This window comes from Pezoporus flaviventris, unplaced genomic scaffold (assembly GCF_033815535.1).
Source record: "Pezoporus flaviventris isolate CSIRO_AGI_PZ_B2104156 unplaced genomic scaffold, CSIRO_AGI_Pfla_v1 ptg000031l, whole genome shotgun sequence".
In the NCBI taxonomy this organism is placed as follows: domain Eukaryota; kingdom Metazoa; phylum Chordata; class Aves; order Psittaciformes; family Psittacidae; genus Pezoporus; species Pezoporus flaviventris.
Genome location: NW_026892579.1, coordinates 8,924,903 through 8,940,628, shown reverse-complemented (window position 1 = coordinate 8,940,628; position 15,726 = coordinate 8,924,903). Strand labels below are relative to the sequence as shown.

The window sequence follows — 15,726 nt, the reverse complement described above, 5'->3', positions numbered from 1 at the left end:
GTAGTGCAATACAGTAGGAACAGATGTTTAGGGCAAAATAAAGAGTGTCAAGGATCCAAACTTCACACTGTGTGTGTTTTCCTTTGGACTAACCGTAGCTGTGGACGGAAAGACTTGTAATGGAAGTCAGAGGCCTCCTCTGGGAAATTGTACTGCTGTTGAGGTGTAGGCTGCTCCTGTCCGTATCTGGTGACCTCCCTGTTCATCCTCCAGCTACCCCCTCTGGAAGTTACTTCCATAGAATATTATTCATCAGGGAATGTATGCAAGCCCTTCAGCCACTGCAATGCAAGCCTCAGCTCGTGCGCTGCTGCAGGCAGTTGAACCTCTTAGTATGAATCTCTGCATGGCGGCAGCTGAGAACAAATATGTTTCCTCCTGCAACTCCTGCCACTGAGACACTGGCTTTAGGAAGAATGTAGGAACAGAGAAGGTAAAGTTATAAGTGACTACAGAAAGATGCAGTGAGGGATGTTAACAGAGCTTAAATGAAATAAACTACATTGCCAGGAGTGTGATTTTGCCAGTTCATAAGCACTGCTCATACCAGCAACTTCTGCAAACATCTTCAGCTGTCAGCAGTCAAATCTCTCAATGTCACTGACCTGCTGTCGGAAGTCTACAGCATAGTGGCAGTATACAACAGAGCTCAAGATTAACACATCTTAGAAGCCTTTCTATATTTAAGATCCCAGAACAAAAGGAAAAGGAGTACCTTATGACTCATAGACATGTGTTTTCCATACTGAAATGCCATGTCCTGAATCTCAGCGCTGTGCTTTGCTAGCTCCATTGCAGCCTGGCAGCTCTTTGCCAGCAAGGCACTATGTGACAGGAAAGCCTGCTCCTTCCATGTGGATATGCAGATATCATCTGTAAGACAGTTCTCCTGAAAATGAAACAAAGGCTAACATGAAAACACCAGAACTGCAGCTGTGGCAGCTCGCACAAGTTAACAGCGTGGCACTGGATAGCATGAATTACCGTGAGTAACAAAACTCGGGGTGCCATGGTGCCAAAGAAAGAAGGGTATCTTTTGGGGATGAGTAGAGAAAAGTATCAGAATAAATATACTGGCAGCTTCAACAAACAACATTTCCATTTTCTGCTCAAAAAGAACAATGCAAAATACACGGAGCTGTCAACAGATCCAACACAGATCTTTTCCTTAATGACTATCATTACACTGAACATTATCAATGACTATATTCCTCATGAGGGACTGGGAAGAAAAACATAAAAAGGAAAAAAAGACAACTCCTCTCCCCCAAACCCAGCCCCAACCTAGAGCACATCTGGGCTTCAGCTCCTTGCCAGTTACCAAGAGCCAACAAACCCTAATAAAATTTAGAAGTCCCTACAATATCTCCTTTTTAGTCAAGAAAAAAAAAAAAAAAGATAATTCCAAAAGGTATTAAAAATCCTTGTAGAACTGCATTGGAAAAAACGAAGGGCTGTGATGAAGGATGCGTACCACTTCTATTGCTGTATTAAGGATGAGGAATGACTGAAAGCATTTAGGAAAGAAAAAAGCCAAGCAGCTGTAATTCAGAAATGTCAGGTATTAACGTCCCCAGGGGACTGACGGAGATCTCGGTGATGCCTCTGGTGAACTTCACCACCTTGACTGTAAGGTCAGAGATGCTCAACACTTCTCAAAATCCTCTGTATCCAAAATACTGATTTGGATTACATTCCAAAAAGTGTTTTAGTAAACACAAACCCAGTCCCTTCCCCCCAAACCCAAATTCAACTGCAGCTCCTTTGGCTCACATGGTGTTAATAATGGCACTATTCTACGAAGGGATCTTCAAAGCTAGACGTGACTTGTAATCTTTCTCACATACGCATGTTACTGTCACACCTTTAGGTACTTTCTAACAAGGGAAAAAAAACAAAACTAGAAAAGACACAGTTGTTTTGCTTCGAAAAAAAAATAAAATCAGTAATGAAAAGCTAAAGAAAAAAAAATCTCAAGCATACAAACATTAAATGTTTGCAGTTTCTCAGTTCAGCCAAATCTGTAGCATACACTAAGCCAAAAGGTATTCTTTAAAAGAGTAATATAAAAAAGACTCTTATATAACAAGCCTTTTTCCTCAAAGTGATGTCAATTGAATTACTCAGAAACGAGCAAGAAGTAATTCTGTGACCCTATAGTTTTCTAGCAAGGTATTATCTGTCATGAAATCGGTAACAAATGAAATAGAATCCATCCGTTCAGCTCTAATTTTCCTCCCTTATGGATATCACCCAGAAGTGCTGTGTTACAAGGGAGAGGATAATTTGAGACTAATGGAAAAAGTAGGAGAGTTCTCCAATGCCAAGTAACACAGGGCTGTATCAAAATGCCTTTGCTTTCAGACATCCTATTAACTTATACAAGGAAAGCGAGGAACAGAGAAACCACATGTTTGTTATTATGCATATGATAACTTACAAAGTCAAGCCTAAACTTCCCCAATCTTCCATCTCACTGTAGTATATTTGTTTTAATATCTTAACTCAGCCCAGAGCATGTGCAAATTCCCAGGACTGGCAAAATGTCAAAATGAGCATTTAGTTCAAGTAGTTTCCCATATATCAAGTCTTCCCCCCCCCCCGATATAGATCAATTTATTTTAAATTTAAAATCAGGAGCTCTTGGAAGACGCAACACAATCTTTTACTTAACAACCAATTTGCTCAGTGAAAGAACAGTATTTACTAAAATTTGCTGGATGATACTGAAAATTGGCAGCGATTTTTATAATTATTTGTTTTAAATCCAACCAAGACAAAAATATTCTAGAATGGTACCCTGAAATGATTTATGAAGTTAAATAAATCTTTCAGAAGACCTGCAAGTTGAAAATGCTTGCCTGCTAGAGCCTTTGAGTAGCAACAGAAATGTGGACATTAACAAATGCCCACTGCAGGAACCGGAGAAGTTTAAACAGTCATTGCAACTTGGTATGTACATGGAAATTAATTCTATGATTTGTTACAAAAGCATATTCTTCTTAAACAAGTTTGAATTTCATCACAGGACTGAAAATGATGGTACAAGAAGTTATTGTCCACTACATGAACATTATGTAGGAGCGTCAAGCATATAAAATGGGTATCTAACAAAAAAAAATGACAAAAATCTGAGGCATAGTTAAGGATATGTTATTGAAATCTTAAAAACATAGCTATCGTGAATCTCTTGGTTACAGAACAAAGCCAGCTGTAAAAAGGTATTATGCCCATATGGCTGTGCTTTAGCATAAGAGCTTGCATGCCAAAATATAGTTGATTTTAATCACAGAATGCTTTACGATCACATACCCCTAAAGCTTTTGCTGCTTAAGAAGGCAGAGGCAGACACAACCTTGCTTTAGCAAAGTTTTCCAACAATCCAAATGCCTTTTTTTTTCCCCAAGCTTAAGTCTCATGTCATATATAATGTCCACCAACCACACTGCATTCTTAAAAGGGTATGTATGACAGGAGCTAAACACTACCTTAAAACATCAAGGGAAAAATGCAACTAGTTCTGGATTGCAAAGTCTGCAAAATCTGACATCATGACAACACTTATTACTTTTAGTGAAATTTTCACTTTTTTGTAAGCTTTCTTTTGTCAGCAGTGGATGACTCAAAGAATAAAATATAAAAGTGGACATTAGCTGGCCCAGAAGACTCCTACCAGCCTTTCATACAAAGCCTGTTTAAACATGAATTAATTCTAGCTGTAATTGCCAGTGCTCAGACCTCATGAACAAGTTCTGTCACTAAGAAATGGGTCCAGATGATAATCAACCCTGATGTCACATGGGTAGCAGAAACTGAACTAAGAATGCCAAACCCCTCACCATCCCTGGGAGAAACCAGCCAACTCCAGATACAGTTTGGATAATGTTGGCACAGGAGTACAGGGAAAATACCCAAATCCAGCTCTGCTGATCATCATTTCCTATAGGAAATTAACAACAGCTGAGGGTGCTCCCATTTTACTTATGGCAAGGTCAGTTACCATTTTGTTAGAAAGAAATCAGCTAGCTGAGATTTTTATATTAAGCTACGTCGATAATTTAGACTGGGTTTGAAACAATCATCTCAGGTAATGGGAAACAAAAAACTTTTAGAAAATGAACTTTGCAGGACAAAATATGCAATCATAACCATCAGGAAGGGCAGCTTTTAGTGGTGGTAACAAGGAGCCTCAGTACAAAAGTGGCACTTACAATAAATCAGTTTGATTCGTCACACCAAAGAAGATGCTTATACACAGTTCAAGCTGAAAACATATTCAGGAAAATACGAACAAAAATCATGTCTTAAAAGTGCACAGAACCATTTACAAAACCAGGAAGGAGTCAGAGCCTTTTCATTGTAAAACTTCAGCTATATCGTTTGTAAGAGAGCCTTTATTTTGGGGTTTGTTTTTTTTTCCATACCATGGCAGCTCTTTCTTAGTCATCTGCTGTTGCACAGAATGATCAAAATGTCTCAACCGCTTACACCAAACTTTAGTTCAGTTCTAAATGGGCAAATAATCCACAGAAAAAGACAAATATTTTTTAATACCATTTTAAAGTTTCAAATTATGTAGTTCAAGAACTGCTATTTTACATACGTAAAATCCATTGCAACTATGAATCTCTACCAGTAGCAAGACCCTGCAAAGTGTCTTGCACATGGCTGACATAGGCTTTCAACAGATGTACTCCTGCTTGCTGACTATGACAGGGCATGTTTTATTGGTCTCTTAATAGATGTCTTCACTGCTTTTGGAGGAACAAGGGTGTTTGCAAATGGGTCGATAAAGCATGCCACTGACTGCCTAATACTTTTATCATGACAATGCACAAAAAGCAACACACAGTTTTAAAAAAGTTTGTACACTTCTAATAAATGGAAATATCTCTCCACATCTGTTACTTTAAAATCTCCCTGGAAAAGCTTAGTATTTAAAAGAACAAAAGCAGTAAACAAACAGCACTGGCCTTCTTTCTAGCTATGGTGGTTTTTTTCCCCTCTGACACATTTACCCATTCTTTTCACAGATGCTCTTTACTCAGATTCCATATTTTATCCTTCCCTTTTGTCCTGCAACAGAAACATTTGTTAAAAGAAAAAAAGTGAAAGCTCTGACTGTGCTGCACTGCTAAAAGGTGGTTTACGTGACTCAAAATACATTTGATTTACCTCCTATAGTAAAATTTATAAGCAAATCCCCTAATTATAACACAGACTCAGAGCAATCCAGTTGATGGACATGTGCAGTATTCCAAAACACTACACCTCAAAGCAGAGCTGGTGACCAAACATCAAAGATTTGATAAAATTCACTGCATGTAGTCAGTGCTTTGCCAGAAATAAAACTTATTTTCATGAAGAAAACCTAACTGGCCTAAACCAAAGACCTGTTAATTCACTATTTGGTAAAATGAGTACTTGCCACTAATGTATTTATTTTTTAAACTTGCTTTACATGTCAGTTACGCACAGTTTTCACATGATTGCATCAAAAATGTCAAAAATGCCTGACAGCTCATGTAGCCATCAGCGGAACATGTTGAAAATTGTTTTGTCTTACATAACAGTCACATTCTGACACTGAGTTTTGGTAATGTAAATTTAGCATCAGCTAGATACCCTAGAGGCAAGGAAAAAAACCCAAACAACAAAGCAGTTTCCCATGAAAGTCCCTAATACTTTAAGATGCAAGACTGGTCTTGCAGGTAAAGTGCAAGAGACAACACTCAAGTCCTGCTCTTGATTCTGCTGTTTGACCTTGGGCTTTCCTCTTGTTCAGTGAACTGACAGGGATACTAAAGCATTCTTCATTAATATTCATTAAATGATCTGGTATATTAAGACAGAAGGTTTCTAAAAGCGTGACAGTATTCTGTGAGTTAACAAACATTTTGGAAGCCTTCAGTCTCCTAAAAGTGGGGAACAGAGACTCAGTGCAATGTTTTTTTCTGTTAAAAATAGATACCACGATCATGACTGAAGGCCAGATTAGACAATTTTCATCTTTGCACTCACTAAAGCACAAATTTTTAATCCCAAATTAGACCTAGATTTAGGAAAGAATGATGAGAACTGGGAAGAATGCCTCTGACTCACAGAATTTTGGGTTGAGAAGGGATTTAGCACAAAAAGCTGCAAAGGTTTATCACATCACCCCTTTCTGCTCCAGCTTACAGTCCAAAACATTAGCTTAATATTGCTAATGCAATGTCTTAAACCACAGCAGCTATTTGATACTTTGAACATGAATGGCAGCCCTAACCTTCAGGCTGTCTTTGCAACTGAAGCCTACACTTTGTACTTGAGATTGTCACTTCAAATAAAGATGAGAAGTTAAATAGTATCTTTATTTTCCCCATTTCACACAGATCTAATGACTCACTATGCAGACAAGATGAAGAATGACCAAACAGCACGTACTAAAATGGGACGGCTGTAGGATTGCATGTGGTTTTACAGAAGGGAAAAAAGTGCTAATGAGAGCTGTAAAATAATTATATCCATTATATGTCTTCAGGAGTAAGTAAGGTCAGTATTGTTAGGTCAAATGATTTTTCCCATTTTCCTACTGGGTCACCCAAATGAAGCAAACTGAAAAGTTTTTCTGAGGTAAACATGAACTCAGAGAAAAAAGGTTAGCTTTGCAGTCGTTTTTGTATTTTTGTCTACCATCTAGGTACATTTAGCAAAGCTCAAAACAACTTGGTGCTAAATGAGTCTATTTTATGGTCCTAAGGAGCTTTATAACAATTGCATTAAAGTCATTTAACACACGAGGTACAGTTTTACTGCCTCAAAAAGGGAAAACAAAAAAACAAAGCAAGTGAGAAGGTATCCTTCTGCTTTTCCAAATTTAAGACATTCCCAGCAGTGAAAATGCCATTTCATCACTATGCCCTACTCTTCAAAAGAAATGATGTTTGACATTTGAGATTTAGTTGTGGAGTAGATAGCATTTGTCTTACCTCTAGGAAATGTAGTTCACATTTTTGCTTCAGTCAAATTGCAATTAAGGATAGAGGTAAGATGCACAAAGGAAACAAATAAGGCAGACCAACAAATGACTTAGTCCATTTGTCCATCTTTGCTGAAGAGATGTTCAGGAAGAGAACAGGACACTGCCTCAGCAGAATAGCACGAGGAGAGCAGCAGGGATGTGTCTCATATACAACATGAAACCAAATTTCCCAGAGGACAAGGTAAAAAAAAAATAAATAAATTCAAGTAGATTTCAAGTAAATGCCACACTTGTTCTTGGTCTCATCAGAAGCCAGGCACTATTGATTAAAAAGATGAAACCCCAAACACTGTAATGTAAATTTCAGTATCTATTATGACACCGTACTAATTGTGTTTTGAGGTAACTGGGTGCCCCTTAGAAAGGGTATGCTGTACTTTCAATTCGCCTTAGACAGACAAAGTCACTGAAGCATAGTAAGTTTTATCTATAATTGGGCCAGGGCAGGTAAACAACATGCAACTGTGCTTAGTTTATCTTGCACTTCCCTTGCAATCTACACAAGCAGAGTGCTTCAGTAACTCAACAAAAAATGAAAGACTAAGAAAAAGAAGATTAGGACCTTCTGCAGAGGCAGAAACCCAAAAGAATCCACATTTCTCATTTAAACAGCAACCAAGGTTAAGATAAAATGCAGTTTCATTGTGGAGATGAACTTGCAGAGCTTTACTTCTACACACAAAAGAGTAGTTGTTTTTTTAAAATATGATATCTCTGGGATCTACTTGTATTTAAACATGCCTGAATATGGAAAACAAAGCTTAAAATATTCTTTGCAAACACCTCCAAGAAGTAATCTATTTTAACATACAACCCCGAGCAAAAGCACTTGGAAGCAGCCCTGAAGGCTGAAGTCTGTTTACCCGTGGGTTAAACACAGCAGGTGCAGAAGGACCATCAAGTTCCCAACATCACACTGCTGCCACACTTCCACCCAGGTTCCCTCCTGAGAGGTGCCAGAGGATGCTCTGTACGCAACCCAAGCATCTCCTGAGAAAGCCATTACTGCTTCCCTGCTAGAGGCTCTCTTTTCCTCCAAGGGAAGACCTCAGCTCATTAATGTGATCATTTCCTACCTACCTGATTTCAACCAAAATGAGAGCAATAAGCTCAGAGGAGGTTAGTTTTAGTAACATGTCTTTGCTGCTGCAAAGCAGGAGAGAGAGAGCTACTGACCATTGGAGTAGCTGGGTGCACCCTCCAAGGCCCAGCCCCTGTTAGCTGACAGCCACTGTGGTTTGGCTGGTGCAGAGGCATCAGTGCAGGTATCTACTGTAGCGGTAACCCATGTGATCAGGGCTTCCACTATGGTATTAATCTTGCTACATACTACAACGTGGCAATAGTAAACTAGAGCTGCGATTTAAATACACAACAAATATAAATGAACTCATATTTCTGCAACCTTCAAGCCATTTCACCTACTGAATGTGAAGATTCAGGTCTCCAAGGCAAACTAGGCATGTGAGACAATGTCACTGTGAGTGTATCTATCTACCTATAGGTATTCACATATACATACTGCTTATCAGTGAGCAAAAACTTGCTATTATAAAACCTGTAAAGGTCATGGCAACTTCAGATTATGGATTTTTTGCACATGTTAAGATACAGTCATAGCAAATGAAAGAAAGCTTTTTTACTCCAACGCCCTGCCCAAGTAAGCCTACTTCAAGAAGTGTCTCTGCAAGTTTCCTTAAATATTCCAGTAAAGACAAAAATGCCTACGTCTAATTTGACCAATTTTCATTGCCAAATAGTAACAGTAATAGTAAATAGTAATAGTATATCCATAATTGTCCTTGAAGAAATACAAGATTATTTGGTGTGAAACTCTGGCAGCTGCTGTTTTTGCCCGTGCCAACTCCTGCAATCCATGAATGTGATTCTGGTGGAAGAGAGTACAGTGCTACAGTCTTACTCACTCTTGATTCTGGTGACTTCTGGTGGAAGAGGGTACAGTGCTACACTCTTAGAATTCTAGGACAAAATTCATGCTTGTACTATCAAAACGTGAATGCTCAGAAGAAGAAAGGACCTGATACAAGTTTGGGATGAAGCATTTTGTAAGCATCTTTGGGCTTGGAAATGATATACTTAACATGAAAATATCAGTGATATTTTCACTGCATTAAATACAGTGTATTGTCACAGTGTAATAAATGCCTCTAACAGAATCCTAACTAGAAACCTCTGGAATTGTTTGGAAATCTAGAGCTTCTGGTAATGACACATGAAATTATTTTATTAAGCACTCACAGGAATAAAACAGTCCGTCCTTGAACATTTCTAGAAAGGTTCACCAGAGTTCACAGATACCATAAGAATGTTACACCTGAAACTCACTAGGACTCTCTTCCTCCCTCTCTCTCCTTCTTAAACAGATGAGAGAGTCATCATATTCATTGTAGTCACACTTGAATATCACTAAACTTCTTAGGTATGTAAAACTACTGAAATTCTTACCTCAGATGACTTTGAGTTTTCATAATATATACCTTGAACTAAGTCACCAATAGCACTTGAAATGAGCTCCACAACCTGTAAAAGAAAAGGAGAAAAAGCCTTACATCTTTAATTATAACCAATTTTCCTAACAAAGCTACTGCCAAATTTTCAGAGAGATAAACGGTAGTAACTTTCCTTGCAGAAAGCCAGTTGTGAAAGACTGCAGGATTTATTAGATATATTCTGCACAAGCATGATTCTCTCTCTGCTTAAACCTCTACTACAATAATATTTCTATCAAAGTTTTCAGTTAATATAAATGAAAACCAAGACTTTTTTTCCTGAAGTGTGAACTATGGAGCATATTCTCACAAGGACGTTCACAGAACTAATAAATCCCAGTTCATGAATATGAGACGATATCTCATCTGGGCTTTGTTTTGTTTTGGTTTTTTTCCTGCCAAGTAAATATTTCACAATACCTCTCATTGGGAGCTGTTAAAATTCTAATCTTTGCAGCTAATACAGAAAAGTCAGAATCCATAGAAAGGTAACCTTTCAAATGTGATCATTTGGTATTCGGGTGCCCTGGGAATGCACTGTGGATGTATTTAGTGCATGGCCTGAGGCTCAGCTGTACCACATACACTGAAAGTCTGCAACACGGGAATGTTTAAATCAGATTTATCAATCTGTATTATCTTTAGGGTTCAGACTTTTTATTTTATTCAAGCGAAGCCTAAAAATCTGAACTTGATCCAGAATGTAAAACAAGCAGTCCACAGTCTCCCTGGAACTACTGTACAATTTCAAGTCATACACATGAACTGTCTTAATTGGAACAAAATACCCAGATTTATTGTAAAATTAAATGCAGGCATTTCAAATAAGCACACCTTAAGGCTAGCCCTTGAGTTGCTCTCAAAGTTTTAATTTCTTGAATGCTTAATTTCCTATGCATATGAGTCTATATCTGATTCCTCTTTTTGCTTCCTAAAACTCAACATAGTTCTGATTGAATTAAAAGGTTTAGTTTCATTATCATTCCTGTAACTGAAGACAAGAAGTCAAATGATAAAACCCCTAACGGAAAGGTACCTTAACATTTAGGCATACTTTCTTTGATAATAAAAACACATTTGTATGCTAGCTTTGAGTACCAGCAGAAAGGTTGTGTGTTTTCTTTTTTTTAAGCACTGGTTCATATACATATTCATATACACAGAGCAAGTGCTAACTTTAGAAATGGTGCTGATGAAAAGTCATGTTTTTTCTTGCAATGCATATGGGTTAATTTGCAAGACCTACAAAAACAGCCTTAAAAAAAAAAAAAATCAAATTGCATTGCCCTTTTGGAAACTAGATACCAAAGAAATATTGTAGCAGTATGAGCTGCAGAGGAACTGAAAGGACAATGATCCTACAGTGTTACCAGATGTGTTGAGTTATTTAAGTGGGGAACAGAGAAAATGAGGGGCTTATTTTTTGACTTCTCCCCCCCTCCCTTTTTCTAAAAAAAAAACCTCTCTCCCCCCCCCCCTTTTTTTTTTAAGGTATCAGATAAGCTTTATTCCCAAATCCAGGAGGACTGAGTATCGCCAATAGGTCTATGAAAGTCTGTAACTAAATGCCCAAGATCAGATTGTATTACAGTTTATACAAGCAACATCCCAAGATTCTTCTGATGGCTAGGACACATAATACAGATCAATCACTCACTAAAAAATGTTATGGTTTGTGAAATGGTCTGAGCTCAGAGACCTACACTGGTAATACGAAGAGGAATTTACAAAGACACTGAGTCCTACTCTAAATGTCAAAGTGATAGTATGAACTTTTAACAATGCAGCTGGCTCTGGATAACTAGACCTTTTCCTCTTTTGCCTGAAACCCTAAACCAAGCAGGACCCTGTTTTGGGGTTTCTTTTTTCCATCTCTCCTCCCTCTTTTTAGTGCAACTCTGCTCTCAAAGGCAATTTTAACTGATTTAAAACAATCTTGGTGAAACATTTGTGAACAATTGTACCTCTTCCTCTTATAGTTTATGAAACATCTTAGGAGAATTACACATCCGCTATTTCGCAGAATCCATATATTAAATACCAATGAAGACTTTAGTGACATATTGAACACTGTATGTTAGCAAGAATTTAATATTACCCCCCCTTCTTTCCAAATCTTTTTTTTTTTTTTTAATAATCTTTTTCTAAAGGTAAATGCAAGGCCATGAAGATCGCTACCAGGAATGTAATTCCAGTTTTAAGAGCACAGTGGGATTCTTCCATGAGGCTCTGTTAATTCATCAACCCTTAATCCGATCTATGAAAAGCATCTGCTGCTTAACATCAGTGGCCTGGGGTCCTGAGCGCTGGGAAAAGCAATGAGAAATGAGGAAACCAGGTAATTTTCCTCTGCATCCCAAACTGACACAGGGGAAGACAAATTATTACAGATTCAGTAGTGTTCCTGCAGTCAATGATACACTGAGTAGTTCTTAAGCAGCACTTTGCATCAGAAAATTTGAAAGCAATCAACAAACACTGTAAAATTTATATCCTCCTGTTTTATATAAGGGGAAAACAGTGTCAGGGAACTGATTCTTCCCAAAATCAAGCAGCATGCCAGTGGAAGAGCAGAAAACAGTATCCCAGTGGTCTCCATTCTCATTGGTGCCTTTCTGCTTGACCAGTGCCCTGTTCCAGTTGCTGATATTTCTGAGAAGAGAGTTTGGAGAGCAAGAAAGGTAGATGAAAAATCAAGTGCTTCCACCTGCTTTTCTTTTTTTCCCCATTTGAAGGTTGAGCTCCATTTTAAACAAGTCCAAAGATCGGAGAAGGAAAGAAAGTATTGCCAGAATTAGTACTTAAAAACAGGAGCATCTGAAAAGAAACCAAAGGCAGCTTATTCATAATCTCTCTTCCTGCTATTTTTCCACTCCTCTACACATTTTTGAGGAGTCTGGTCCCTCTTGGGTGCTTGAGATGAGCAGGAGTAACATCATATTGAGAAAAAACAAACTTCCACTCTATTTTTCATTTTCCACTCTGCATCAGCATCTTCTAAAGCCTATTTTCTGCTCCCCCGGAGCATCGGCAGGGCTAGAAGCAGCCCAGGGGATGACCCATTACTTGCAGGTGACAAGTGCTCATGCAAATAATTTCACGCCCTTTAAACACATGTTCTGCAACAGTTCTGCCAGCGTTTGGTTTTTAATTTATTCCTTTCTTTTTTCTTTTTCCTAAGGAGGTGTTACTTCAACACCTTTTGTAGAGACATGATCTCTTCTGCTTTTAAAAGGTCAACACCAAGGCCTTCAATTTAGGATGAACATGGGAAAAAAAAGACGGACTGTTAAAGCAAAAATCTCTCCTACTATCTAGGCAAACTAAGTGCATAACATGATGTGAATTCTGGATACAAGCACACGATTGCTGATTCCACAGCAAGACAGAACCCATGCTATGACCTCTCCAATTAAGGCAAATATGAAACAGTCCAGAAGATTGTGCTATGCTTCAATGCCAGAAGAGCTCTGTAGGTTTGAAGTTTCATGAAACTTAGTCTGCCCTTTTCTGGATAGTAACTTGTTTGTAGAAAATGCACAGCTTTAAATTTACTTTGAGTCTAGTTTCTCAAGCTCAGATTTTTCTAATTCTTGACTGAAGAAATAAAACAAAATGGTTGTTAGTTTTCTTGGCAGCTCAGAAAATTACTCAGGATGTTCAACCAACCACACACTGAATTTCCTCACTCCTTTTCCTGAAATCAGACTAAATGTTTCATGTATTTACTAAGGATTGAGCCATCTACAGGGTAATTCAGGGTTCAGAATTCTCAAAGCATTATGTATACCTGTCAATACAGAATAGGGCCATGCATTCATTGTCACAGGTACAGCAGTGCATTTCTTGGCTGTAGTTGACTGCCCTGGGAAATCTAGCTCTGTCTATGGAAAACAGAGGTGTATTTAAATTAAAAGTGAACTTTTAAATCTAGAATGACTGCAGGAAAATCACAGATAAGACATTTTGGTAGAACACTTTCTTCAGAGTTAGAAAATAAGATTCAGACTCCTTCAAGCACAGTGAAAAGAGTGGATTCTGGGCGCCAGTTATCCTTCATGAGATTTCTTAAACACCCTGGATGAAAAGAAGACATTGCTGCCATCAGTTTAGCAACTCAAGCACTTTGTTCCCTTTACTTGTCTCTGAAATATTTTGTCTAAAGTTCACTGCAACATAAAACTGCATATGAATTTTTTCCTGTTTCTCATTCTAGTTTAAAAAAATGAATGAATATGAGCTCCATTCAATGTGTGGTGGTTTTATTTTATTTTAAATTCAGCAGTTGAAATGGAATTGATTACAAAGACCACTATTTCAGAGTAGCAATACAGTGTCTCTTCAGTCTCTACTGGATATTTTCAAGGGGAACATCAGGGAAAGGATGAAGCTCTTGTGTGAAGACAGGAAACAGCACTAGGAAGAACACAGCAAGGGATGTATCTTTGTTCCTCATCCTGCCCAATTTCCATCTGACAAGCTACCTTAGCTTTGCCAAATTCCTTTCAAGGACCACAAGTAATTCTTTCCTTTCCTACTGTTGAAACAATATCCTTTCCTCACACATCTGTTATGACAGACCCCACTTGCCGCTGAAGCATAGACTTGAAAACGTAGCAAGACTTCTCCATACAAATAAAGAAGAAAATTAGTCAGGAAACATTACATATACAGATAAAAGCTTGTTCCAGTTGCATTTGACTTCCCTCCCCAAACAGGTGTTAATTTTTGGAAATACTTCTACTTCTAAAAATTTAATGAAAAGTTCTTAAAATTAAAAATTCTCCTGCATCTGATGCTAAAACATTGCAACACTAGGAAGCTAAAGATGAAATTCAGTAAACAGCTGAAACTGGATTTTGACTGTTCAATAATACCTAAATAAAGGGAGCAAAAACTCTAAGGAGTTCCAAGAGCACTGTAATTCAGTTTTTTTTTCCCCGGTAATCTCCTCAAACGTCATCAGTCATACAGGTAACTAAGTGTGCCAGCCCACAGAGTTTTTTTAATGTAATGTTGATTGAATACTACTGGATTTGCTATTTGAAATCATCTTGAGCTTTACCATTTTCTGAAGCCATCCCTCTCTTAGCTGTAACACACAGAAGGGACTCCTCACAGCAAATTGCTTTCTATCAAGTTTTAAATGCCACTGGAAAACATATTCATGGTTTTCGTCACTCTGTCAGTGATAAATTACTAGCAAAATACAATGTGTAATGTAAACACATCACCAGACCCACTACTTGGTTAAAAGGTAATTCCTAGAAATAAAAAAAAACTCTAACCTTCAAAAGAATCGGCAGCAGTCAATTTGAATATTGTTCAGTATTGTCAAATACCTACCTTAAGGTGAGTCTACCCTAAGGATTTTCAACAGTGTTAAGTTACCTTTTAATGCTGATGCAATACTATCCACAGAAGTGGTTTTCATTAGTATAAAGACTTTTAGTGCATAATTCAGTCATTTTCCTATCAATAACATAACCAACAGAAGAAATATAATTTTCTCTTCTCTATGTCCACATGTACCTCACACAGTGTATTAATACCTTTGCAGATCCAATGTACCAAATCCTTTCACTGAAGTACTCAACCAACTGTTGATGAGTGATGTAGGTTAGGGAAATACCTAGTATCTTCAGCTTGACCCTTCTGGATAGGGTAATTTCATTACATATCTTTCTTCTGTAAAGAACAGCAAACAAAGCAAGTATAGTGACTACAGGGTTCTGTAACTATAAAACCCTCCTCCATCGATAAATGATGCAGAAAAGCATGGCTGTCAGGTATTACATCCAGTCATACTGGTGCAGACAACCATTAAGCTGGGTATATGTTCACAAATGAATTGTAGATTAAATTGAATGAAAAAAAATAAAAGATCTGATCAGCTCCAAGTTGACAGAAATTATACCTGCAATTGCTATTAACTATTTTGCATAGACTGTATCTGAATAAACATTAATCAGAAGTAATACCATTTATCACTCAACACAGAGAATCAACAAAACAAAGCTGCAGATGTTTCTTAAACTAGCAAATTGACAACCCACTCTACCAGGAGTAGCAGCAATCAGACTGTAGACTCCAAGAGAAATGCTGCTGAATTTTAAACCACTAATATTAACAACCAGTTCCAGTTCATACAAAGATTCAGTCATCCTGATGGCCAGCAAGATGTCTAATATC

General features: G+C 37.8%; 1 protein-coding gene across 3 annotated transcripts in view; it reads right to left on the bottom strand.

Moving 5' to 3' along the window:
- PDSS2 (decaprenyl diphosphate synthase subunit 2) overlaps positions 1–15,726 on the bottom strand; it is a 121,154-nt gene that overhangs the window by 17,377 nt on the left and 88,051 nt on the right. For all 3 annotated transcript variants that reach the window (XM_061460203.1, XM_061460202.1, XM_061460201.1), the window contains 2 exons: positions 9,491–9,565; positions 716–889 (listed from right to left, as the gene is read on the bottom strand). In XM_061460203.1, the coding sequence (XP_061316187.1) occupies positions 716–889; positions 9,491–9,565 (249 nt within the window). The remainder of the gene's footprint in view (positions 1–715; positions 890–9,490; positions 9,566–15,726) is intronic.